Below are 27,654 nucleotides of genomic sequence, written 5' to 3' on the forward strand. Positions count from 1 at the left end.
GACCCATCTGCAGAGGCTGCTTCAGGTCTGCTCCTGAGACGGACACAAACACTCCAGTGTCTTCAGGCGACAGAACTGGATTAAAGGACTTTGCTTGGCAGTCACGGTGATAGCCTGCGAGAACTCATGAACTCCCATGGGGCCAGGGACAGAGTCCTAGGTAGGTTTGCGAGAGCGCTACGATGGTGAGAAGTGCCAGGACCCACAAAGCCATTTCCTGACCTTCTTTTCAAACTCTGGCCCTGTGGTGGCCTTCTGTCTACTCCTCCATGTCCTCTCTGGCCAGCTTCCAGGAACTTCTTATCTCTAGAGTAACTCAGCTGCACATAATTATAAATAGGTCCCCTTTCTACTCAAAACAGTCCTACTGTGGACAATAAATTGTATGGTCCCCTGTCCCTCCTGTGTTAGAAAATATGCATACGTCCATATAGAAGCTCAGAGGACTCCAAGAATCTTTTAAATCACTTCTCCCAGTCCCTTGCTTTTTTCTTTCTTTCCTCTTTTTTTTTCTTTTTCTTTTTGTAAGATGTTCATCCACAACCATATTGCTTTTGGTTTCCCAAGATATACCAGTTTGAGGCCTTGAGACCCAAGCCTCTGGAGGAGTTCAAGATCTTGGCCTGGGGTGCTTCTGTCCAAACCAGAGGACTGGAGCCTCCCCAGAAAGTTGAGAGTAACTGACCAGGAGGGGCGACCTGTGAAACTGCACCTGATTCTCCACGTTGAAAGCGTTTGTTGTACTGTGTGCACCGGGGTGGGGGAACGGAACAGGGGTGGATAACGGACGAGATCTTGCACAGCCCCGCCCGCGTTTGGTGGGAGCCAAGCGCACGTGAAAGCGTGCATGAGGGGGTCTGTTTCAATGGATACCAAGGTCCTCTGGGCACTGCCCTGACAGGAGAATTAGTGATTAAATTCGGTCTGAGTCAAAAGGTGTCTTCATGCTGAAAACACTCAAAGCCCCCGATGGTGGAGGGTGAGGGCTAGGGAGGTGGTAACAGGAGGCCGGTATCAACCCAAAGCAAGCCACTGTTTTCTTTTTAAATGGAGACTTGAGTGTTGGGGAAAGATAATGAAACTACTTTGTGAAACTACAGGCAGCACCGCTGATGCAAGGGATCACCAGCAGGGAAGGGCTCCTGGCTCTGAGCAGCATCAGAAGCGCAGTGGCCCGGTGCTCTCAGGATGCCCGGCTTTCCGGGGAAGCGCGCCAGGAAGAGGAACTAGGTACCCAGAAGCACCCCGAGCGCCGATGGAGCCGCTCCGGGGAGACGCGTGGGCAGCTGCGGCCCCGCCACTCCCGCTCAGCCGCTGCGGCCCGGCGCGCAGTCCGAGGCCGGCGGAGGTGCCGCGACCCTCGCTCCCGGTCGCGGGTGCGCTCTCTCCCAGCCCCGGGCCGCGGAAGGATATTGCGCGGCTGCCGAGCCAGGGAGCCGTGAGGCCGGCGCCCGCGCCCGCGCCGGGGCCGGGGCCGGGAGCTGCAAAGGCAGTGGCAGCGGCCGGCGGGCGCGGGGGAGCCGCCCGAGGACTGGCAGCGGCGGGGCTGATTGATGGGCGCCCGGCTCAATGAGGGGGGCCCGGGCGGGGGTGGGGCGGGGCCGGCCCTGGGCTGAGCCAGTCGCGGGTGCTGCGGGTGGGGGGGGGCGGAGGCTCCGTGGAAATGTGTCGGTGACATTGAATGGGGAGACGGAGCGCGAGCGAGGCGCGCGCGCGCACACACGCGCACACAGGGCCCCGCTCGCTCCGAGATCCCCGGCCACGTAAGTAACTATTAATACCGCCTCGCCGGGAGTTGCGGGCGTGCTGAGCTCGGGGATTGGCCTCGGGCACCATCGGCCATCCCCTTCAATTTTAAATACACATTCTTCTTACCTCTGGGGAAGAAAGGAAAAAAAAAAAAAAAAGACGAAGAAGAAAAGCCATCAATTTTCTCCAAAACAAACCCCACCGGGCAATTTAGGTTTAGGGTCGGGGGAGACGGAGTGGTTGTAAATTATTCCAAAGCAAGATCCAGTTATCGAGCGGGAAAGGAACGCCGCAGGTTGGCTGGGGGCTCATCCCCTTCCAGCGCCCGGAGGAACCCCCACCCCCCCCGGAAGCTCGTGCCGGGGGCATCGGAGACCACGGATCTACCCTCGTCCCTGGCCGCAGTTCTCGCTTTATTCGGAGGACGATCTGGAGCACGAGCGAGCAGCGGCAGCATGAGCCTGTGCTGACCTCCGCCCGGCGGGCCAACCTGGGCTTTGTCGCGGTACCTGCGCCCGGCCCGCGCCGCCACTCTGTGCCCAGCTTTTGCAATCTTTTGTTGGCAGCGCTGACCGCTCTAAGTTAAATGCTCCCTTGCTATTCTTTTTATTTTTTTTTTCCTTTTTTTTTTTTTTTTGTCTGTTTGTTTAAATTTTGGAGAGCTCTTGCGATCCTTGGAAAAGTCTCAGACGCCATCTACAGTTAAAACGTAGGTAACTACCCTCTCCGGCGTCCCCCCCCTTCCACGCCCCCCACCCTTTCCACCAAAAAAGGGGGTGCAGCGCGGATTCTGTGTGCCGTGCGGCGCGAGCCGGTAGCCCCGTGCTTATTTCCTTTTTCTTTTTGTTTGGTTTCTAACGCGTGGGGACCGAGCTGCGGCCGCGCGCCGCGCGAGGGTCGCGTAAACTACAGCAGGGCTCCCCCGCCCCGTCTGCGATTCGGAAGCCTGCGTGGGGATCGCTTCGGGAGACCTGGCGCTGCAGCTCCCCACCTTAGCAATCTGGTCGCTCGTCTAGATCCGCGCTGGAAAGAGAGAAAGAAAGAGAGAGAAACTAAAAGTGCGGAGATTCTGCAAATCGCCGGCTGCTTTGGGGTAACAAAAGGACCCGAATTCCTGCCGACTGAGCACCCCCGGGAGCCGGGCTCGGAGCCGACAAGGTGCCTGGCGGCGCCCATCTGGGGGCTTCCAACTCTCTTCTCCACGTAGCCCCCTTCCCGTCCCCTCCCCTCTCGTTCCGTTTTAAAATCCGTGGCACGGAGGCGCCTGCAGCCGCGCTCGCCGGCGACTCATCTCTCCAGCGGGTTTTTTGTTTGCCGAGTGCGATCCCCACACTCATGAACATACACAGGTCTACCCCCATCACAATAGCAAGATATGGGAGATCGCGGAACAAAACCCAGGATTTCGAAGAGTTGTCGTCTATAAGGTCCGCCGAACCCAGCCAGAGTTTCAGCCCGAACCTCGGCTCCCCGAGCCCGCCCGAGACTCCGAACTTGTCGCATTGCGTTTCTTGCATCGGGAAATACTTATTGTTGGAACCTCTGGAGGGAGACCACGTTTTTCGTGCCGTGCATCTGCACAGTGGGGAGGAGCTGGTGTGCAAGGTAAAAAGCCCGGGGCTTGTTTTCGCTTTTTGTCTTTTAAAAAGGTTCCCCGGCCGGCCGTTTGGAGGGGGCAGGAGGTCGCCAAGCTCCGGAGCCCGGAGGAGGGAGGCTCGCGGGATAATTATCTGTGGCCTCGTTAAATGGGTTTATTTATTTGTTCACGTTCGACTAGTTGCGAAGTTTTTAGTGCGTTGCAGACAATGGGGCGGGCTGCGGCGGGGGCGTTTCGGGGAGAGCCCGGGGCTGGGAAGGGCGGCGGGACTGCGCGGGGGCCACGCACACGCGTTCTCCCAGAGGCTCGTGGAGCGCCTCGGCGCAGGGCCGGGTGCCGCTGCCCGAGGGGGTTCTCCCTGGGTCTAGCCAGCCCCCTCCCCTTCCACCGTGGAGTAGGGAATCCCCCGCTAATTTGCAGGCACTGATGGCTGGGTTCCTTTCGCAGCCATTGTTCTTACAAGCGTGCAGGTGTTAAACCTTTGTTCGGAAGGTGCCCTTTAAAAGAGACACACAAAGGTGTCCCCTCTGGCTGAGCCAGGGGCCCAGCGCGGGGAAGGAGTTTACAAAGAGCTCTCTGCTGCCTGCAGCCTTGAAAGGAGGTTTGGGGGGTGGAAAGCAAAGCCACAGGCGCACCTTTGGGTGTAGGAAAGAGTGAGTCCTCTGGGTCTTCCTCTCTTGTCTCGTTTCTTCTCATCTCCAGACTTCCGTGCCTGAACACCCCCCTCGCGCCCCCCACCCCCAGCACACACCTTTGCCAGGATGGTTTATAGGCCAGCGTTTGGAGCTGCAGGGATTAGCAGTGCTAATACAGAGATGGGCACTTCAGTTTCCTTTTTGTCTTTGACCCCCAACAGGGACTGGTGTGTCTGTGTGTCTTTGTGTGCGCACTCCAGATGAGGGGATGAGAAGGGGAACAGTGGGGGAAAAAAAAAGGATAGAGTAAGGCATACTGCTCCCCAGACATTGGGCACAGATCAAGAATTCATTATCACTTAATTTTACATTTGGTCACTCTTGGTTTTTCTTGGGGGAGGGGGGTTTCAGGGGGTAGTGAGGAGTGAGGAGCCCTGCACAGCTATGCTACAAATAATACATTGCACTTTTACCATTAACCACAGATTGCTTTATTTTGTAGGGGGCTGGAGTCTTGCATTGTAAATAATGCGTTTTGTGGAGGTCTTCAGTCAGTTTCGCAATTCCTCAGTTCAGATCTCAGGGGAAAATCAGAGGCTCTTTAAATACAGCCCTCCACTTCTCTGGAGGATTTGGTATTTTGCATCTTCTCCTAAGTTACTGAGATCCTGAGCAAGTGACTGTGCCCTGTTAACCAAAATTCAGCAGGCTATTCCAAGCTGGATTGAATTCTCCGAAGACCTAGAAGGTTGCACAATAGGGGAGTCATCCTTTGAAATGAATGAATTCCACAGAGCTGCTACTCTCCTATGATATACACACAGTCCCCCAGCAGTGAGTGTGTTCCCTCCTTTTGCTTAACTTGGGTATAGCATTTTAGTATTTCTCCAGAGCTGGAGACGCTTTTAAGTAGAGGGACTCTGCCTTCACATTCTGCAGGAGCATCTTACTGGTATTTGTTGTTGTTGTTGTTGTTTAAAGGCGGGGCGACCTGCCCTGGCTCTTTCTTTCTCCCTCCAGATTCTTCAAGACATATTTCACTTGGGGCTGACCTCACCGTGTCATTTGTAGACGTGCTCTTTGGCCTGAAACTGTACTTAATCTGCCGGTTTAGTTCTTGCAAAGATTGAATCAGCCCCTCACCAATTACTGTGGGGCTGCCAGTGGGTTTAAGTGCAGTATCATTGTTCTGCTTGGCAGAGGTCATCCCTTTAAGACACGGCGGCCTGTTTTCCTGCCTTTTTACCAGGGGTGATGTGGGTGGGTGACTTTGTATGCAGGCATAGCTGTGTATATCCTAGGAAGCTCCAAGGGGTTTTTATAAGGCTGCTTCCAGCAGCTTCCCTCAGATACACAGCGTGAACTCCGCTTACTGCAAGGCACTGTGAAATCTACACGTTGAATCAAGTTCCTTTTGATGTCTCAGAATACAGAGCTCCTGTCTCCTAGCTCTGTGTTGACCCAAGGAAAAAGTCTTTGCAAAAACAGACCAAATGAAAAGATGCCATTCCTGTAGAGGACTATAGAAGGGAATTCTACAGGACACTATTTGGGGTCATTTAACCAAGACAATCAAGCCTGTTCATTGTCTCCCCGAGCCCACTGTAAGCTAGGCAAATGAAGGAAGGCAGCTTTAGGGGGTCTTTACCTTATACTTTTCATGAAATGCTGGGAGCTACTCTGCCCATGGACATAATTACTATCTTGGCATAATGGGCACATGGTTTTGCTTTTTGTTTTTTTGTTTATTTTTTTGTTTTTGCAAATGCTACTAATGATGGCCTAATCTTACTGCCTTATCTCAACTGCCAGATTATATTACTAAGGCTCCAAATTAAACATTTAAAAGAAGCTGGCAACCAGGTTTATGGCTTGATTTTGCATTTGAAGTTGATGGTTTAAATACCAGTCCAACCCCATAAATGCCTGTTACAGCTGCTACTGAAAGTTTGGTACCTACCCATTAGGGAGAACAGAAGTATTTGTTTTATTTTTCATACTCTGTCCACCATCTTGGAATTTGATCTCCTACAGAGGGTGCTGGCTATTTCTTGAAGCTGCCATGCATTTTTTTTTTTTTAATTTTTATGTCCATTCAGTTTTTCATCAGTGGGACAGAATAGCAGACTGAAGGTGCTGAGTAAAAACCACCTTTTATTTTTTTTTTAAACGCAACTTGAAGGAGGAAGTATATGATAAGGCATGGTAACTCCAGGAGCACTGGAGAGAGAGTCTGCAGCCTGGTGCTTCAGAACACATCACCCTCCTCCCCTGTTATATAACACAGCGTGTTGACATTAGCCACTGCAAAACGTTTATTACTCTCTGTGAAATTTTTGAGGCTTTCCTAGATTTCTGCTGCCCGCAGTCTGGGTGTTAGAGTTGACTCAGGCATTTCAGATTCCTAATTGAACGGACCTCTGAGGTCACGGCTCGTAGGTCATCATTTGACAGTATCACGGTGTGATTTGTGGTCTCCGGAGACGTTGAAGTATTCATTCTTAAATTCTAGGTTATAGTGGCAGCAGCTGTGCCGCCTTCCTGAGATGTCTCATTATGGTTCATTCACAACGTTACTTTGCTTCCTCGCCCTGGGTTAGCACCAGCCCTCCTGAGGTTCTTACTGTCCTCCTTTGACTCACAGATATCTTCAGGCTTTTGAACCTGAGGGCGACTTCTCTTCAATCCTGGCTCTCAGATAGCAGCCTGCGTCCCTGGACGGGTTTCCGAAGGCCTGTGAATCCCTCGAAAATGAATCCAGTATTGTGCATTCCTTAGAGAACGGGCATTGTCCTGGGAGAGGGGACAGAGCTTTTCTCAGGTTCCCACGTGGGATCCGGACCCAAAAAGGTCAACCAGGTTCTAAATCACATCTCCAATTAGGAAGAGGAGGGAGGCCCGGGGTCCCTGAGTGCTTTATCCATCTTATCCGGATTATTGGTGGCCACACCAGGATTAGAGTCTCTGTTGGGCGATTTCTAGGCCAGGCTGCAAACTAAGGATGAGGGAGAGGATGTTCCAACTAATGACGAAGATTTAAGAAGCTGAATGATGGTGCACGGGGACCGTTTTAAGTGTTCGTTGCTGGAGCCTTCTTGGCCTGCAGGGCTTTCCAGCGAAGCACCTCGTGCCTGCCCCTCACTCATGCAGGCACAGAAGAGAGTCATGTGCCTCCGTTCCCAGGCAGAGAGTGAAACCACATTCCAAACCCAGGGATTTGTATTTCCGATTTAGTGGAGGTCTTGAAATGAATGAAAGCCTTTTTTCTTATAACCTCAAAGATTCTCTGCAGTGTTAATTCCTCTTAGGTTGGTTTCAAAAAGGTATTGAGGATGGATTTTCTCTTTAAATAACCCCACAATGAGGTGGCATTTCACAGGCTAATTTTGATTCATAGAAAATGATTGCATAACTGATTCATTGAGCTAGATAGCTGTGGAGGGAATCGAGAAACGTGTCTGCTTCCCTATTACGGACCGTGTGCCCTATTCCTAGCTCTGCCGCTGGGGCTCGATTCGACTTGTTCTCTGAGCTTCGATATCCACATCTGTGAAATGAAGGTATTGAATTAGAGGACCTTAAGGCAAAGCCTACGTATTTACTCTGTGAATTGCTAATATGTTGTGGAGTGCTATACGACACACTTGCATACCATAGAATATGTTGTACACAATTGCTACAGTTGTATAGTGATGTCCGTCTATGTTCTGTTTTGGTTTTTGGAAGGAAAACAAGGCTTTGTCTGTGTAGCTTGGGGTAGGTCACTTAGATTTTTCCTTAGTGTTTTTTATAAACAGGTGATGGGGATAGAGAGAAAAAAGTAATAAGACTTAACCATTTGTGTCCCGTGTTACATCTTGCAAAGTGCTTTTGCCCCCATGTTGTCCTATAATCCTCCCAACGGTGTAAGTCAAGTGTCCTTTGCCCATTTTACACATGAAGACTTGGAAGCTCAGAGAGGTCAAGCAGCTTATCCAACATTACACAGCTGGGAACAGGCAGGGCCAGTGTGGTCTGTGTCCCAAGTTCCGTCTGCCTTCTGTCTCCTCAAAAGCCCGTGCCATTCTGTGATTCGGTGGTTTACGAGGCGCCCCTGACTCTTGGTCTTGTTGTGAATCCTGTCCTAGGTGTTCGATATAAGCTGCTACCAGGAATCCCTGGCCCCGTGCTTTTGCCTGTCTGCCCACAGCAACATCAACCAAATCACCGAAATCATCCTGGGAGAGACCAAAGCCTATGTGTTCTTTGAGCGAAGCTATGGGGACATGCATTCGTTTGTCCGCACCTGCAAGAAACTGAGGGAGGAGGAGGCGGCCAGACTGTTCTACCAGATCGCCTCGGCCGTGGCCCACTGCCACGACGGGGGGCTGGTGCTGCGGGATCTGAAGCTGCGGAAATTCATCTTTAAGGACGAAGAAAGGTGAGTGTCACTCGTCCAGAGCTGGTGCTCTGACGGGCTGCTCAGGAGCGGCTTGCTTGAGAGGTTCGAATGGACATTTTTTTTTTGTTGTTGCTGCCTGCCCTCCCAAGGGAGAAGGGAGGCGGGGAGGACAGAGGGAGGTGAATGGGTTATTGTGATGTTGTAAGTGCCCCGGGAAACCACGTTGCGGCTCCTCCAGGGTGTTAGTGAATGTCAGAGCTCCGGTGCCAGGGTAGCCTGATTAAGGTTTTGTTTTGATTCTTTCTGGGTTTTGTTTGTTTGTTCGTTTGCTTTTTTTTTTTTTTTTTTTGGTGTCGTGAATTCTAAAGGTGGCTGCAAGCCGGTGTGACATTTTTAATATGAGTAAAGGCACCAATTTTGCTTTGGAAATAATCCTACCTTCAGAACGCTCCGTGCCTGGCATCAGTCCTTTCTAATTCATTCGTGCATTCCTTCACTCAGTGGATGTTCCCCAAGCGCGTGTGTATGCACGGATGAACTGCGCGCGTTTTCCTCACAATGCTCAGTCCTGTGAATATCAGGGTGCATTAGCAAGTCAACTCACCTACAAAGGAACGTTCCAAGCCCTGAATGGAGATTATGTAGGGGGTCAGATGGGACCTGGGGGCTGGGATGTCCACTCTAAGTAGGACTTGGAAGTCAAGAAAGTATTTATAGAAGAGGTGTTTTGGGCTTCCCTAGAAAGGTGAGTTTGTTACGGACGATGTAGGAAGGACCGGTGTTGCAGGTAAGGGAGCTGCCAAGGCGCGTACTCAGTGATGTGAGGGTCTGTGTTACTGCGGGAGACAGCGGGGCAGGACGCTGGGCATCTGGGTTCCATTCTGGTTCTTCCATTCACTCACGACATTCTGTTGAGCAAACCCACGGGGCCTGCTTTCTCTTCCAGCTGACTTTGATTGTAAAACTCTGCCGAGCCCCTCCTTTTCTTCTGAAGCATCTGCTTTTTTAGAGGCGTGGAGGCAAGTGATTTACATTCACTGCTGACAGTTCCAGAAATTGTTCTAGAGTTTCTACCCACGTGGGTCGTGGAATTACCATGATGACCTTGGGTATCCTCGGCTCCTCCTGGGAAAGTGGTTCGTGAAGTGGAGATCCGTGGTCACGAAGCTATTAAGGACCATCTGAGTACAAAGCCATGCACGTCATTCATTCATTCACTCAACAAATATATCTGGAGTACTTTTTTTTTTTTTTAAACCTGGAGTTTCTTTTATGTGTTTGGTGTAGATCTATTAGCCCTTTCTGCCTGCCAGTTACTGTGCCATGTATCCCAATGGCCTGGGATATTTTAGGCTATCGATTATTGTCCTGTAGAATGATATCCTATAGAAGAGACATATAATGACATCTCGTGGTGTCTGCTTTGTTTTTTGCTTTTTTTTGTTTGTTTGTTTGTTTTTTGTTTTTGTTTTTTTCATTTTATGGTTAGTGCTAATTGAGAAGCAAATATCTGGGAAGCATTTGGGGATTAGCAAAGGTAAAGGATCTGTGGTTACTTAACCCAAATGAAATAATTTGATGACAGTTTATAATGCAACTGAGTATAGAAAGTGCAGAGAGCTGCTGGCTGCGGAGACTGGTTATGTTCCATATTTTTTCTCAAACAAGTATCTTCGGCATTGTGACAGCTAATAGCCTGGTCTTTGATAGTGCATGGTTTGCATCCTTACTAATAAAAGGAGAAGAGGGAGCTATTCTAAGATCTCGAGTGTGGGGTGACACCTTTTCTCTTCTTTGGCCCAGAAGGACCTGCCCTTGGAGCCTGCAGACTGGTTATTATTCCGGTTTCACCTTTAATGCTTTCTATGACCTTTTATTTTATTTTATTTTATTTTAAATATTTTATTTATTTATTTGACAGAGAGAGATTACAAGTAGGCAGAGAGGCAGGTAGAGGGAGAGGGGGAAGCAGGCTCCCTGCTGAGCAGAGAGCCCGATGTGGGGCTCCATCCCAGGAGCCTGGGATCATGACCCGAGCCAAAAGCAGAGGCTTTAACCCACTGAGCCACCCAGGCGCCCTTTTCTACGAACTTTTAGTTTGATTCCTTCCTCCTGGCCTCAAGTTTCTTTTCCCTGTATTGTCCTGGCTTTGTTTTATTGGTTCTGAGGTCTTCTGAGTTATAACATCAGGTGTCTGCTTCTTTGAAAATTCTCATTGGAAGTTAAATAGCTACTTGACCCCCAGCGGAATACTGCCAAAGATGGTTTCTTTGTCCTTCTGCATTCCACCTTTCTTGGAAATGTAATCACTGTAACTACAAAAATATGAGGTGGTTGTTTGGAACCACTTTAGAGACCTAGTATGAGGTTATTGTTGACCTAACTTAATTCTCTCTGTGAATGGGGGTACGGTGGGTAGCATCATTTCATTTGATGGAGGAGAACTTCAAAACCTTGTGTGAAGTCTCAAAGTTATAGACTAGAAAGAGCAGAAGTGAGGACATATTCTCTATTAAATCTGCTCTCAAGACATTCATTTGCCTGGCACAGGGAGTAAGGGCAATGAATGTCCTCTCTGGCAGGGATCCAAGGTTTTAAATGTCCCCTTTGATTGTGCTCTTTCGAGAGGAATTTCAGGCACCAACACATATACAGGGGGGCGTGTCCAGTGAGCGCACGCGCATGGTAACTACGTGTTTATGAAGTGAGTCATAGAAGGGTGGACATCTCTAAGTCACAGGACATGGGAGCACATGTGGACTCGGGTCTCCCGAGGGGCCGTGTTTTAGTCCTCTCCTGTTGCTGCCTGGAATCAGAGCCCCAAGGTGAGAATGCTGGCCTCAGTGACCACAGCTGGCTGGAAGCAAGTGGAACTGAGACATACCTCACATTTGCTGTTGAAGGCCTTTTCCTTCAGGCCTGGCTTGTCTTTCAGGGGAAGTGAAGAGTGCCCAGGAGTGTGTGGTGACAAAGCTGAAATCCTTGATGTCCCAGGGCCTAAGGAAGAAATCCCAAGACGTTAGAAGCTTCCAATACAAGGACATTGAGTTTGGAGCTGAGTTTGACTTTTGTAAATGAGCATGATCCTTTCTAGAAAAATCTAGAAAGAAGTATCCCATGTGGATGTGAAACCAGAATACATCACTGGAGTAACCATGTCAAAGCGAATCCTTTTTAACTCGAGAGAGCATTATCTTTGGAAAAAGGAAGCAGTAGTGACAGGGAGGAAACTGCTCATCACCTGTCCCCAACCTGTCTGACAGGATCTGAGCCCATGCAGCCCTGCAGCAGGGAGCTACCATTCTCCTTCTGGGCCAAAGAAGAGAAAAGGTGTCACCCCACACTCGAGATCTTAGAATAGCTCCCTCTTCTCCTTTTATTAGTAAGGATGCAAACCATGCACTATCAAAGACCAGACTATGGTAGCTGGGCAAGGTGACTGGGATGCACAGGAGTTAAGTGACCTTGCTCAAGGTCATACAGCCAGCATGCTGCTGGAGCAGGCCTGGAAATCCTTTCATTTCACTCCAGAGCCCTTTCCCTGCCCCCCACTGTGCTGAATTCCTGGAGGACCTGGCCGTTCCTGGCATGACAAGTGTCTCTGTCTGGGCAGCTCTGAGAAGGTCACTCTCATGTTCAAGGACATTCCAAATGTTCTCATCAGTAGCTGATAAGAACTTTTTCTCCAGCCAGCTGTCAACTTTTTGTGGAAGAGGAATAATGCCTTGTAGCCTTCCTCGTTGTTTTGCTTTCGAATGTCTCAATTTCAGAGTAGGAGACTGGTTTTGTCACTCAGCGAATTTCTCCCTCCGTGTGTCCCTGCAGCTGTAGAGTTTTGTGGCACAGTTTCTCTTTCTCGGTCTGCACAGTGGCCTGTGTGAAGCATGCTGCCTGTGTTTTGCGAGGGGACAGCAGCCTGGGACCTCACAGGGCCAGTGCTGCTGGCAGCCCTCACTATCCATCCTAAGCAACACGACCTCAGCAGTAGGAGTTTCCATAGGACTAGAGTCTCTGCCTCTCCTGACAACAAAACAAAGGGATTAAATTGAAAGGCTTTTGAAACATTGAAGGATGGAGACTGCCTGTTTTCTGGTCCTTTATGCATTGGTCCTTTGGGGGGAAAAAGACAGATGAGGCTTTTGGAAGTACCACTTTATTAAGCTTCAAATCAGCAGACCCCCTCTTTTGCGCATGGTCTTCTCTCTCTCAAGGATGTGCCTCTTACTGTCCGATGCTCTTGCAAGAGACTAAAGCGGAAAGCTTTACAGAGTGAAGTTGGCTAAGCCCCACTGGGTTCAGAACGAGGCCGGCCTGTGTGCTGACTCCTTACGTGTGGATTTCCAATGACCATGTGTAACTGAACCCATGACCACCCATGAACATGTTCTTGGTAGAACGGTCAGGGCCATCAGTCCAGTTCCCCCCAAGCACCTGTGAAGACATGATACACACATGACACCCATGTTACCTGAGGGCCTGCTGTCAACGTGCCTTCTGTTGCTAACTTTTGTTGAATTAGCAGCACCGCCGATTCCTTTGCTTCCATTTTATTTCGACCTGGGTTCTAGATTCGGATTCTTTCTCTACCCCTCATTAGCTACCTGGTCTTGGATGAGTCCTTTCATGCCTCTGAGCTGCACATTCCTCCAGCAGAAATGAAGACTGCCTCTCTGCGGGCGGCTGTGAAATGATCCAGACGTGTACGGGGTCGGGGGAGGCGCTCGCGGTAGCCAGCCGGTCCTAAAGTCATTCATAAAGCGGTGCCATTGTGGGCAAGCCCTTCCCAGGGCGCTTGAGGCTCATGGAGAATGAGCGCCGCCTCCCAGGCAGCCATTCACGAGGAGTGGACCTCTTGTGATGTGAGGGTTCCTCCTTTCTGGTTTAATTGCAATAGTAGATCGGTGCTGGGGAGGGTGATAGACCGGGCAAGGAATGGGGGAACCTGCGTCTCAGAAAGGCCAGAAGGTCGACCAGATGCACACAGGGGAAGGCGGATACCAGGTGCGTGCAGAGAGTGAAAGACCCCGCTCCCCAGGCCTGGACTGGCCACAGCGTTCCCAGGCTTGTGCTGCTGCTTCTCCTCCATCCCTGGGATGTTTCTGCAGGGCCAAACTAAGGTTGTTTTGTTTTCTTTTTGAGGAAGTTAAACCCCTCCCCAGATTGTACTCCGTGTGGACACACCCTTTGCATCCATGGTTTCCGTGGTCAGATCCGACGTGCCCTGTAGAGTGGGAGGGGCGTGTGTGGGAGGGGACCCCGAATCTGCTGGAGGGCAGTGCCCATCCTCCCCAGCTTCTCCCCCTCCCTGTCGTGGTAATAGGCTGATCTGCCTGGGTGGCCTCTTCCAGGAGGCCCCCAGTTTCACTTAGAGCCTCCAAGGGAAGGCCTGAGCTTCAGGAGAAGACCGGGTTATTCCTGTGTGGAGGACGAGTCACTGTCTGGATTCTAGTCCCTGCTCCTGCGCTTATCAGCAGACTCAATCTTGACAAGTTACATAACCTCTTTTGTCCAGATCGCCTCATCCGCAGCGTGGAAATAACCATGAATGAATGCAGGTGAGCCCAGGGCTTGGCGCATGAACATATCAAAAACGCCTGGCCACGGACAAGCCGTAGCGCCCACCGTCTCCACCTCCCTTGCGTGTAGCGCCTGCTGCCGCGCCCCCCCCCCCCCCGCACCCTCCTGCCTCCCGACCAGTGACGAAGGGTGGCTTGCTGAGTCAGGACGAGAAGAGCCGAGGACGCCGATGCAAACTCGAGCTGCCCCGGGAGCGAGCCAGTGTTCCTACAGCAGCCCCTGTTCTGCCCGTTGGCTTTCTCTTCTCCCTTAGGACCAGGCTCCTTGTCACTCTCCACCCCACGCTCCCTGCCCCCCCCCCCATCTCCATTCAGTGTTGACATTTCCCTGCACAGAAATCACCCCCTGTGAATAGAGAAACATGCCTCTGTCCGTGTGCTTCTTTGGGGAGAAGATTGTTATCTCTTGACGTCACGGGTTGCATTTCCTCTGCTTGGTGGAAGCTGGTCAGCACCTGCTTCTGCAGGAGGGAGGCTGGACCCTCTGTGGGAACCCAGCAGCCCTGGGGCTCTCGGTGTCCCCTGCCGCCATCGGCCCAGGCAAAGGACCTGTGTCTCCGGGGTGAGGGAGGCCTTATGCCACCCCCACCAACTGAGGTCTGTGCGCGCGCACCCCCCCCCCCCCCCCCCGCTCAGTACTTTCTGTACTGGTTCTTCTTGTGGATCTTCAGCCTCCATTGAGGCTTTCATATCTAACAAAATAGGGAGACCAGACTGGAGACCCGACCCTGCCTTCTTTCATCAGTAGCCAGTTACACGTAGTTCGTAGGCTCATTGTATTTTAGCAAAAGACCTGACCTTTTGCCATGAGGGACACAGAGCTCCTGGAAGTCCCTTCTTCACGCTGACCACTTCCGTGTGCTTCAGGCACTGCCAGCCCTTGGGGGAGGCTCACTCCTCCACTTCTCCCTGAGTGGGTAAGTGATCCCCCTCCCACAGCGCCCTCATAGCTCTCCCTCTACTCCAATTGCCCGTGTGCATCCCTCCACTGTCCTTATGCCTCATCTGCTGGCCTGGGAGCTTCTGGCTGAGCAGTTCACTGCTTGTGCTTAGTAAGTCCGGTGAGTGGCTACACTGACCAACCAGAGCCAAGGGCACAGCTGTCGGATTTCTTACTCTTTCACTGAGCCATTACACCTTGGCCTACCTTCTCTGGCGTGGGTCGGAGATCATGAACTTGCAGTATCCAGCACCGTGCCTAGCAGACTGCAGAGCCTTCAAAAGGCACCTGTCCTGACTGCTCCTGGTCACCAGCCAATGGCTTTGGGCCTTGCCACCCAACAACCTGGAGATTTACTTATTCAACAGACAGCACTGAGCATCTGTCATGAGCCAGGCACTGTTCTAGGTGCCACAGATACTCAGTGCCCCATGAGCCGGAACCCTTCCCTTGTGGGACTTACATTTCAAGAAAACATTATCTGGCCTCCAGGCCCTGTTCTAACTACAACACTTAAAAGAACTGATTCAATTCTGTATTTTATTGTAATTAATTTACATGAACCAGTTTAAAACCAGCGAGTAAACTAGTGCTGTTATCACCGTGTTATGGATGAGGAAATTGAGGCTCAGGGTCCCACAGCTAATCAGAGGCAGACCTCAGGCTGTGCACCCAGGACGCCAGAGTCCCATGTGCAGGCCCTCAAATACCACCCTGACTCTAGGAAAGAGACATCAGGTAGAATACCACCCTTTGTGTGCCACTAGAGGAGAGACTTTCTCATGCGGTTGGGTAAGAAGTGAACACCAGAAGGACCTGACCAGCACTGAGTACTAACACTCAGTACTTTACCTTTCTCTGAGGGGTCGAGGGGCCACCGGTTCACCAAGCCCACAGGTTCACCAAGCCCACAGGCAGTCCTATTTATGCGTTTCCAGTTTATGGAGTGGGTTTTGCTTTCTCCATGGAACTGTGAAGTAGGGTCCGATGATCTTTCTGTCTCCCCTTCCTAGCACAGGACCAGCCTTGTAAACACTTTGCGAATGTCTGGCCATTGACTACATGGGTGTGTGAATTGCCCCTTAGGCCCTGGAGGCATAAATATTATGAGAAAAACCCCCTGGATATACTGATGGCAGGAGGCAGTGGATGGAAACCCATTTTAAATGCTCGTCATCCAGGATTCTTGGGAGTTTCTCTAAAGCATGAAATAGAGTCAAGCCTGTTTGAAATTTCTCTGGACTTAAGAGAGTGGGCAATTCTTAAGCAGAATCACAACCAGATACGCTGGACTCTCGGCAGCACGTTGCAGCCAGGGCGTCTTCGATATGGGAGCCACACCTGTTGCAAATGTTAATTAAGCATCTATTATGTGTACTTTTGGCGCAAGGGTTTAAGGGTATGAAAATCACCTCTGGAGAATCCTTGTCTAACAGAAGACATCGTGTAACAAGTTATTCTTCATACCGTGTTACAGAGGATGGGTGTGTGTTAGCTCACTGGGGGCAAGAAGAAAATGTCCTAATGGCAGAATGGAGTGTAGATAATGGGCGTGTCAGGGGGTCCGGGGGAGACGGGCTCCTTCTCGGGTTGTTCTGAGTGAAGAAGAACGGTGTCCAGAAAGTATGAATAAAGGCCAAGAGACACGAAGGAACCCTGGGCAGGGAGGGGCATGCTGGTGGAGAACACTGTGGGGGGTCAGAGATGAGACTGAAGAGGGAAGCCAAGATTTAGGACCTGGAGGCTTGCCCATGACCTTGACCTTGACTTGAAATCCAGGAGGAGACATTGAAGGGTTGTTTTTGTTTTGTTTTGTTTTTTGTGGTTTTTTGTTGTTGTTGTTGTTTTTCCTAGACAGGATGGGTTGGGGTCTGGTTGTGATTCTGGAAGTGTCCACGCAGGGTGGCCTGGGGGTGGGTAGGTACTTCGGGATGCTGAGGCTGAACCAGGACCCAAGAGGTGGTACCAAGGAGGGGTGGGTAAGAGGCCGGGTTAAACCCACGCTTTGATCTTGACAAATGAAGAAATGGGGAGGAAACGTCTTTCTCCAAAGTTCTAGAACATGTTAGTGGCGTGACCCAGAGCGCAGCCCAGATTTTCTGGCTCCCGGAACGTGTGTAGTATGTGCCTGGGCCATCTGGGTGAGCCCCAGTTCAGGACTCTGCCAAGTGGAAATCCCTGTCTGGCCCAGGGCTGGGCTGCTCAGAGCGTTCCTGGGTTGGTAGGGTCAGAAGGACTGGCCTGAGCCCGCTCCCGCCCTGCCAATGGTGCATGATAGGAATGTTCCGGACTCTGAATCAGCCTAAGCAGCAAGGGCAGAGCAGCACCTCGAGGTGTGCCTGGCTCTGGCTTCCTGGAACAATCCAGGCTGCGTGGGGCCCTTGGCGCAGCCCCGGCCTGCACCGAGCGCTGGGGTGCCTGCAGAAGCTTCTCTGAGAAGCTCAATCGACTGACTCGAGGTCAGGGGATCCTCTGAGACTAGGATCTTCATGCAGAGGACAAGAGGCAAACAGAGTCCCAATGAGGGGTGTGAAGCTGCACTGCCTTCCTTCCCTGTCTGTTCCTGTGGAGATACCGGCTGCGCTCCAGAGCTGCCTCCTTGTGGTGGGAAGGCCTCGGAGTTGGGAGGTGGGGTGGCTCCCCCCACTGCCCCTTCCCCGCCCCAGGGCCATGATAAGTCAGGGCACAGACAACAGGAGCCTGGTGCTGTGGAAACACCTGGGTGCTTGAGTTGGATCGGGCTTCTTGTCCCCACAGCGCTGTCCCCAAACTAGTCGCTTCATCTTGCTAACTGCGATTTTCCGGTAGATCAAACTAGCGCAGGACCCCCACCTCCCACCCCCCTCCCTGACTACAGGAGCTCCCAGTAGTAAGGGGGACACAATCCCTAGGACCACCAGCCAGACCCCTCTCTGGAGATTTCCTTCACCCTGAGGTGAAGGGTTTCCTTGTGGGTCACCTGCTGCTTTCCTGCTGCTGCAGAAGCAGCTTGACCTGGGCGTCGGGTCTGTTCAGGGCGCCTGCGGGACTTGGCACATCAGGGGTTCTCAGAGGCAACTGCTGGAAAAAAATCTACGCACACAGGAAACAGAGAATTACGGTGACAGTTTATTTGGCAGGATTTAGCTTCGCTTATTTGTCAAGTCCCAGTGGTGGCTGTCGGATCAGCTGAACGTGGCCTGGGGGGCTGGGACAGTCCTGTTCCCCCCATGGCAGCCCCCTGGGGCACCCTTGCTCGTATAACCGAACTGACAGCGGAGGGTAGCTTTGCAGTCAGGGGCAGAGTGAGGCCAGACCTGGTAGAGGCCGACCTCTCTCCGCTGACCCTTCGCCTGCTTGGATCCACCCTGCGGAATGGCCTTCAGCGACTTTTCGAATTCCACTGACCTCAGGCCACCGGACTTCCCGGCCAGGCCAGGCCCACTGGGTCTGGCTGAACTCCCAGCCCTGCCCCACCCTGGCCCACCCTGTCCCTATCCCTTCCTGCTGCGAGAGCCCAGGACAGCGTTTAAAGATTTCAAAACAGAGCGTGATTTGCTGGGGGAGGCCGTTTTTGACGTTTTGGATGGGGCACGACTCTGCACATTGAACACCTGCTTTTGAATCCCAGCTCTGTCACTCATTTGCAGGGTGGCCTCGGGCAAGTCCCCTCTGCTTTCTGTACCTCCGTTTCTTCTTCTCCTCAACGAGCAGGTCCGGCCACCTCTCCAGTTCATGAGTTCCAGCAGAGGGGTCACGGATGCGAAGGCTTTGTCTTTGTAGAATAAACCCGGGCCATGTTGGTTGCACAAACACAGAATCTTCCTTCCACAGATTCTGTCTTTGACACTAAGCAAGTCTGTGGTGCTGGTGTCAGGAGGTATGACGGAGAGAGACCCAGGAGGACAATCCCGGGTTTTTTCAGGTAACCGTATGTGGCCTGAGACCTTCAGTTCTCTGTGCCTCAGTTTCCTTATCGTGTACGAAGTTTTCCCGTACCGTAACACCTGCCGTTCGGTTCCGTACTGAGAAGTAGCCCTGTCCACTGAGCCAGTCGCAGTGGCATTAGGTGTTGAGTTCACGGCCGCTGGTGTTGCTACTGTGATCATTATTGTTAGGACCACCGTGTCCAAGAGGAAGTCTTGCGGTTCCTAGTTTCAGAAGAAAGGAAACTTAAACTCAGGAGTTTGGAAGCTAGGAGAGCCCTTTTCAGGCCACGCAGCCGTGTTCTCATTTTACAGAAGGGAAACTGAGGCCAGACGGGCCCATGGTCCCACTGCTCTTGGATGGAAGGGCCCCGAGGGAGGCTCACGGGCCTCTGCTGGGAGGGGGTGGGGCATTGGGACCCTGAAGGCCTGTGCTGCGTGCTGCTCTGTCGAGGCAGGGACTAGAAGCACATCCTGCTGGTCCTGGCTGCCTCACCTGGCTGGGGATCCGAAGACACCAGGCCTGGTGCCAAGTCCACAGGCTGCCCCTGTGTAAGCCTTTTTCATTCAGAAGTTAATGCAAAGCAGGCTGTTCCTGCCTTTGCCAGGGATACATTGCAAGTTGCATGCAGGGTACAGCTTCTTAGCCAAGTCAGTCCTGCCCCAGGCTAATGGCTCTTTCCTCCAAGAAATCACAGGAGATCTCCACGACCATTCATAGCGTTTTGGTCGCAAAAATTCTCTGGCAACCTTCCCTTATCCTTTTCAGAAATTTGTCCTGTTCGTGTACCATCTTTACTCCCATGACCTTCACGAGGCTCATTGTGATGGCTTTCGTCGTGAATAAAGTGAGCAGAATGAGCTGAGCACCTTGGGGGAGAGTGGGAAGAACATTCTGGGGGACGGGGTGGGAAGAACATTCTGGGGGACGGGGTGGGAAGCAAGTGCACAGAGCCCAAGAAGAAACCACAGGCACAGAATTCACATCCACTTGGATCTGCCTGAGTCTTGTTCCTCTGTCTTCTCTAGGCTCTGGGCTTGACGGGGGTTATCTTACTAATAAGATCCGTTAGACTTGCCACCAGATTTTTGCAGATTTCCTACGCTCGGCAGCCTGGTAGAGATCAGGCTTTCCTTGTTCCGTTTTTTCAGTCCTCGCGAAAACCCAAGAAGCTCGGTGTTACTTGTCATGTCCTTATCCCCGGTGCCTATGATTATAGGACCACCCAGCTCTTATGGATTGTTAGGAAAATCAGTTCCTTTGCCTGGGAATGCATAACCCTCAGGCTGTTCAGGGGACAGCAGAAACTGAAAGACTGTTCATTCTGCTGACAGGAGCAGGTGCTCTGCTAGACATGCCCCCCCACCCCCAGCACAGACAGAGGCAACCTGCTCCCGAAAGGGGGCAACCAAACCCCAGAGGCCTTCTGAGAGTCCCTGCCATGGTCCAGCAAGTCTGTGGGGACTGGCGCGGGGCCTGGAGCACGGCCTCGGGTTCCTGACATGCGTGCGCCCCGGAAGGTCCTTGTCTAAAGACGCAATCCAGACCACTTGCCTTGACCCTTGGCTAGGAGTGATGTAAACAAGTTCCGGGAGTTCTGCGGAGGAGGCAGGGGCAGAAGTATGCACTTCCTCCCCATCTTTCTTGAGGCTTCTCTTTTTCTTCTCACCGCGCCTGCCTGGGATGTCTGGGCTTCTCCCTGGGAGGAGCAGGCTCCTGCCCCGCGCACTGGCTCTCCCTGACCCCGAGCGCACATGTGCTCCCCACTCTGAGGAGGCCTCACCGACGGGGACATCCCGGCTGCGGTTTCCTGCACTCGCTGCTGCAGTGGAAGGGCCAGGCCTGCGGGCGGGCTGCTCGGAGCCCCAGGGAGGGGTGAGCCCTCAGCCCCTGAGGGGCCTCGCTATTCATACGGGCTTACGCACGCACCCTCTCCCAGCATCAAGCTCCATGTCCACATAAAGGGATAATAATTCCTGCCTTGAACATTGATTTATCATCTTTAAAGAGGAAATATCTGAAGATACCTAGCACCTATCTAGGTACATAGATGGTGTTTGCTATTTGGTACTTAGTAGTTTTCAGAGCCAGTATTGGAACTCGGGTCTCTGACTTGAAGACCGAGCTGCCCTAGTGTATATGGGACCGCTCGGGCACCGCTCTCACGGAGCCGAACATAACGAGCAGATCCAGACTCGGGCCATCTAGACCCTGGCTTCGGGAGGGAGGAGCCTGATGTGGCAGGTGGGGCGGCTCTGGGGCAGCCGAATGTCCACAGCATGTGCGCGGCGCTTTCCCCTGGCCTGTTGGGTCCACTGGGCATTTGCACAGCCCCTGAGTCCTTGATAGTGGGGAGGAGAGAGGTGAATGCTGGGCAGGGCATTAATGGCCATTTCTGAAGGCCCTTTTCTCTGAACTGGAGAAGGATTCCAGAAGGGGGTCAGGCTGGAGGTAGGGTCTGTGCCCCCGGGCGAAGGGAGGTTGGTTGGGTCACAGAGGGAAGGTGAGACTGACCGTCTCGGGTTGTGGCCTGGAAGGAGGTAAGAATGGAAAAGGGCTTCAGATGTGGTGCAGCATAAAGAGCTTGAGGGCTGACGTCTGTCCCTGGCAAGGGCTAAGCTAGTAGCCGCTCAGGTCTCCGGAGGCACATCCGTGCCTGCCCTCATCCCCGCCAGGGACTGAGGTACTAGAATTTACAAAGCCTGTTCCCCGTGGATACTTCCCCTGACATCCACTTAATCCTGGCTAGGGGCGCAGAGCAGGGCTGTCGTTCCCTCAAAGATGGGCACACTGGAGCTCCCAGGGCTTGGTGGTGTGGATGCCCCTTCAGTCTCTGAGTGTCGGCTTGGTGGCCCCTACTCGTCTCGGTGCAGGAGAAACAGCCGTCAACACCGGTGACGTTCTTTGCATACAGAGTGACCTCAGCCACCTGCCCCTGAGCTCCTGGATGTGGGACTGAGGCGAGGACCCTGCAGTGCCCACGGGAGTAACACAGAGTATAAATACATGACCGTACAAATAGGAATGCACAGTACTCCGGGTGGCCGTGAGGGGCAGGAGAGGACGGGGGCGGGCTGCTCCTCTCTAGAGGATGGTCAGGCAAGGGCTCTCTAGACAAGCTCCTTTGAGCAGAGACTGGAAAGAAGTGAGCAGGATGAGCCAGCCAAGTATCCGAGGGAAGAACATTGCAGGCAGAGGCTGGAAGAGAATGTGCACAGCGGCTCCGGGCAGGGTGGTGGGTGATCAGTGTGTTGGAGGAGCAGGGGCGGGGCTGGAGCAGAGAGCAGGCGGGGTGGCAGGCGCAGTCAGGGGGCCCGAGGCTCTCCGCGCAGCCTTGGAGAAGACGTCAGCCCCACGTGCAAACCGGAGGGCTGCCGCAGAGGAACCCAGCCCCAAACCTGATTCCACGTCTAGTGCTCCTTCCACCCGACTGTCCCTTGTCCCACAGCTGATGACCGTTGCCACAGCTATCGTGATTCCCATAGCTATCCTGCTGCCACGACAGTCACCTTGGAGGCCAGGAGTCTGGCCAGCTCCTGAGCTCTGGGTTGGGGGCTGCTGCCGGGGAGGGTCTGATGAAGGAAGCTGTTGAAGGAACCTGCTTGGCCCCGTGGTGTGCGCCCCCTCTCCTCTGCCCCCTTGGGTTTCCCTGACTCACCTCCGATCTTGGAACATCTAGGGAAGCTGGTGTGGGTCCACCTCACCTGCCTCCTTCGATTAGAAAGAGCAACAGGAAGAATGGGCTTTGCTTTCCATCAGCCCAGTTCCAGATGAGCTCATCTAGACCCTTCCCGCGTCTGTAGATCGTTAGCCGAAGGGGGAGGAGAAGAACGTGTGTGCTTCAGATTACAGCAGGATATGGGGAGAGCAAGTAAAGAAGACGTGTTGCTCTGTATTACAGACACCCAGAATGGTAAAACTGGCAGAGACTTTCACACTGGCTTGTCCAGATTCATGCCCACCAGTGGAAGTGTACTTACTGCTACTGAACCGTACAGTTCAAAATGGTTAAAATGATAAATTTCATGTACATTGAACCATAATAATAATGATTACAAAGAAGACTGCCTTGTCCAATGCTCCTCTTTAAGTTGGAGAAACAGAGAGGTTGAGTGACCTCCCCACAGCCACACGGCAGATGAGAGATGTCGTCTGGCCTGGAGTCCGCTCTCTGAGCTCCCAGCCCAACACCGTTTCCAGAGGACACCACCATGTTATTGCTCACTGAAGAAATGAGTATAGGGAAGCAGTCACGCCTTGGCCTTTGAAACTTCTGCAGTTCAAAAAGGAGATCTCAGAATGTCGGGATTTCGTCCGCTTCTTTGCTATAAAAGAGCTAACTGATTAACTTGGACCTCACCTTCCTTCTATGGCTCCCTGAGTAGGGGATCGCTCTGAAAGGCTAAGACCCGTAGACCCAGGGAGGAGGAGGGAAGCAGCTTACCGACTTGAGTCACAAGCTCTGATTTAGGCAAAAACCCCGATGTCTTTTCTCTAAGCATTTTCCTGTTCTCTGCTCATTTGAGCCTTGTCACTCCTCAGGACAACAGGGTAGAAACTGTGATGTGCACTTTTGAGATGAAGGAACCCACTGGTGTAAATGATCGTGACCTTGTAGGTCCTGAACCCTCACTCCTCCCTGGCCCGTGTCACCTTCGTGGCAAGTCTTCATCATGGGAAGGAAGGGGGCTGTCTCTGCGAGGTTGAACACAAGAGCTCTGTTGTGGAGGGTTCTGGCCAGGAGAATGGAAGAGGATTTTCATTTTAAGCACAATACCTAGGTTTCCCCTCAAGGAATGGCAGAATGGGGGAATAGGATTCTTCAGAGGCCTGGAACCAAGGAGGGATGCTGGTCTAGGAGCTTCTGTTGCTAGGTAGGGGACAGCTGCCAGTCTTGAGAGAGTCGCTTCATGTCTTGGTCTTCAGCTTTGTTCACTGCATGTTGTTATAGTTAATTTTAAGAATTTAACTTACTTGTGAAAATATTTACCGAGCACTTATTTTATGCCCAGTGGTCATATAAGGCTCCGCTGTATAAAAAGTAGTACTGGGCCCCAGGGACTCAGAGTTCAATGTGGAGTTTCTCCACCTCTGTTCATGAGTGCAGCCAGGAGAGTCCTAGAACCTGTCAGCCAGCTCAGCCGTGCTTAAATGGCAAGGGGAAGATGGACACACGCACATAGATGTACATGTTGGCACAGGTAGAGGATACAGGTAACTAACTCAGGCAAGCATCAGGTCAAGGACCAGCCCCTGGGAGTGTGGTAGGCCAGACGGGAGGCAAGTTCAACAGCAAATCTTGGAAAGAAGATGGGCTTGCTATGAAGATGTCAGCCTTGGAAGGGCTTATGGTAATGCCTGCCTGCTCAAACATTGCCCAGCTCCGTCTATGTCCTAAAGTAAGGCAGCTTGGTGTAGTGGGCAAGGTTGACTAAGGAAGGTGCGGGACCAAGTCTTCTCTCAGCTAAAAAAGTTACTCAAACTCCATGAACCTTAATGTTCCTATCTGTAAAATGGAATCATCAAATCTTCCGCGTCTCACAAAAGGACTGTTATAAAGCCAAGACGCCATTGGATCAAAGGTCCTTTCAGACTGTTACATCATATCATCCAGAAGTTGTCGATAGAGCTCCTGGGAGCTTCCTAGTTGGTTGGATCTGAGTAAAATCCTGGGGCTCCCCAACGACCTAGATGTGTCTGAGAATAGTATAAATCTCCCGTTCCCTCATCACTGAGATGGGGAGACAATCATGTCATTTATGGTCTGTGTACTTGCTAGAAGTGTGGGTTCCCACAGTAGATCTTAAGCTCCATGCAAATTCCCTGTCAGTCCTATTCGCTCCTGGGTCCCCCCACCCCGGAACTGTGTCTGACACCTAGAAGACGCTCACTAAGTCATGTTTGACTGGTTGAATGAATGAATGCATGGTCTTGGAGATATTAAAGCGGGAGCTAAGATACGGTGATGGGATTCACGTGCCTCGGTGTGCCCATGGGAGCTCACCCTTTCTCTCTCTCTTGCAGGACTCGGGTCAAGCTGGAAAGCCTGGAAGATGCCTACATTCTGCGGGGAGATGACGACTCCCTCTCCGACAAGCACGGCTGCCCGGCTTACGTGAGCCCAGAGATCTTGAACACCAGTGGCAGCTACTCGGGCAAAGCAGCCGACGTGTGGAGCCTGGGCGTGATGCTCTACACCATGTTGGTAGGGCGGTACCCTTTCCATGACATTGAGCCCAGTTCCCTCTTCAGCAAGATCCGACGTGGCCAGTTCAACATTCCAGAGACTCTGTCGCCCAAGGCCAAGTGCCTCATACGAAGCATCCTGCGGCGGGAGCCCTCAGAGCGGCTGACCTCGCAGGAAATTCTGGACCATCCTTGGTTTTCTACAGATTTTAGCGTCTCAAATTCAGGATATGGTGCTAAGGAAGGGTCAGATCAGCTGGTGCCGGATGTCAACATGGAAGAGAACTTGGACCCTTTCTTTAACTGAGCTCGTGCCCCACAGAGACTTAGCAGGTACCAGGAACGAGAGAGGGCCGCGGAGAGTCCTTCCAGGGGACACGGATCGCCTGGCTTGGTGGCAAGAAAGACACTGACACTCAAGTTTCTTGATTCACAGAAGGAGAACCTTCAAGGAGCTGACTGAACATGGAGCATGGGCGCGAGAGACGCGGGGTGGGGGTCTGGGGTCGGGTCCGCAGGGCTGGTGCCCCGGAGCTTCTCTTCCCTGATGTAGCCCCCCTGGAGAACCCCCGGTCCGTTGGGCTGCTTCTGCCTACCCCACTTTTCATTTGTTCCAAAATAGTTGCAGATCCCAACAGAATCAAAACTCTCTGCCTCAAACACACATCTTGGCATCGCACTGTTAGCTTTTAACTTCCTGTCACGATTCAGGGAAGGTACAATGGGCCAAGGATTTTTTTTCTTTTCTTTTCTTTTTCATTTTCTTTTCTTTTCTTTTTTTTTTTTTAAACAAGACAACCACCTATCTGATAATCAATGCGGTTCATTAAACAGCAACAACAACAAAATTCGGTGCACACAGACTGACCAGAAACCTGGGTGCTAACCTAAAAGAAAATAGAAATCCAGTTTGTGTCTCTTAATCTCTTAATTGCTCTTTTAACTCATTTCTTCTAAATAAACTATTTAATATCCTGGTCAGGAAATGACATGTTGATGCTTTGCTCCCTGAAGGGGGAAAAAAAAAAAAGTCTGTTCTTTAACAAGCTATTCTGTTCTGTGTCCATGGGTTCGTGGCAGGAAGCTGTTAGAAGTCAAACTTCTAGATGCATTAACTGCTTTCATAGTCTAAAGAAAGAAAAGGAAGGGAAAGGAAAGGAGAAATTCACTCCTGAGTTTTTTGGTTTTTTTTTTTTTTTTTCCTTTGAATGATGAAGGCTGCCTCATAGGGGGTCCTCTCTGCCGGGATGGGGGCAAACGGGGCGCGATCACGGGAGATGCTTGGAGTCTGAAGCTTATAGGCCACTCTGGTCTCAGCTACACCTTTTTGTCTTTGTTATCTTGGAAACGAATAAAACCAAGCAGGTTGTCCCACATGTATGAAATACAGGGCAGCTATTTCCTTTTCTTTAGGAAGAATGATCCTTTTCGCTTGGCAGGCCCTCTGGTTTGGACAGAAACCCTCGGTAGAGACAAGCGGGGAGAAAAATCAGCTGGAAGCTAGGATGATATAAATAAAAACAGCTCTCTATCCCAATACGCACCTTTGTATTTTCAAGAATCCTTCTATTTATTAAGGAAAATGTCACATTGTGATGTATTAAGCCAGTTTTTCAATTACGGGTTGACTTGGGATGACATGTTACATGCTGTAGTGAGTAACATCTATATATTTTTTCTTGTTTGAGTATTTCTGTCCCTGAAGTAACCTTTTGTTTGGCTTTTCTAGATAGCTTTATTTGATTTCGAGTGGCAAACGTTTTTTTATTACGGCTTTTCTATTTGCTGTATGATACAGAACTCTTTTGGCATAAATATTTGTGTTTCCAGTACCTCACTTGTTTGGATTTTACTGCCTGTATACGTTTTGTGAAATGGTCCTGTTTTTGGGTAGGTAACACGTGGACTCTAGTGTGTAAATGTTACTTGAATCTGTGCTTCATTATAGTACGTGGCATGTGTGTGCAAATCTTGGATGCTTTATGCCTGTTCAACAGGAGCCCGGCCTTCGTGTTCCCAGGAGGGTGGCTTCACCGTTCATAGTCAGGAGACAAGGCGGCCATGGATTTGCCCTTGATTCTGTTTTGATAATGGGAGATAGAAAGGAGAGGGTTTTTTTTGGTTTGGGGGTTTTCTTGTTTGTTTTTTGTTTTGTTTTGTTTTGTTTTTTTACATTCTAAAGATGGTGCTGTGTCAAGAAGGACCCGTTTTCTTCCCCGCCCCCTATTTTTTTCAGTACCCCGTAGGAGGAAAGGTTGGTGACGTGCATGGTGGGAATCTATGGCCTCTGGTGCTTTGTCCTGTATTTGGTTTAATGTTTTTGTCCTAATCTCTTCAATCAATAAAATTGTGCGTATTTAACTAAAATGCTGAGGTCCTGCAAATGCTGAGTCTCTGCCATCTGGGATTTGTTGTGGCCACTGCACACCAGCCAGGAACACCTCCGTCCTCCCGGCGGCCCACTGGTTCAGCGTGATATCAGTGACGTGTTATCAGCGACTGTTAATATAAAGCCAAAGCCAATTTCCGTCATGTGCGGACATATGCTGGTCAATTTAGAGGTAATCTCTCACTGAATTTTTAACCGTCACTACTGCCTGGGGAGATGTGAATTATGTTCTTATCACAGATAAGGAAGCAAGCCCAGAAAGGTGCATCACTTGCACCTTTACAGGTTAAACCAC

At 51.4% G+C, this 27,654-nt stretch overlaps 1 protein-coding gene across 1 annotated transcript; it reads left to right on the forward strand.

The window, feature by feature from the left end:
• Positions 1 to 1,644: 1,644 nt before the first annotated feature.
• TRIB2 (tribbles pseudokinase 2) lies at positions 1,645 to 27,337 on the forward strand. Its single transcript, XM_082744155.1, has 3 exons — positions 1,645 to 3,354; positions 8,109 to 8,401; positions 24,809 to 27,337. The coding sequence occupies exons 1-3, from the start codon at positions 3,085 to 3,087 to the stop codon at positions 25,275 to 25,277; spliced, it is 1,032 nt and encodes a 343-aa protein (XP_082600281.1). The 5' UTR covers positions 1,645 to 3,084; the 3' UTR covers positions 25,278 to 27,337.
• Positions 27,338 to 27,654: the final 317 nt, after the last annotated feature.

This window comes from Mustela nivalis (genome assembly GCF_964662115.1).
Source record: "Mustela nivalis genome assembly, chromosome: 8".
NCBI classification, from domain to species: Eukaryota; Metazoa; Chordata; class Mammalia; order Carnivora; family Mustelidae; genus Mustela; species Mustela nivalis.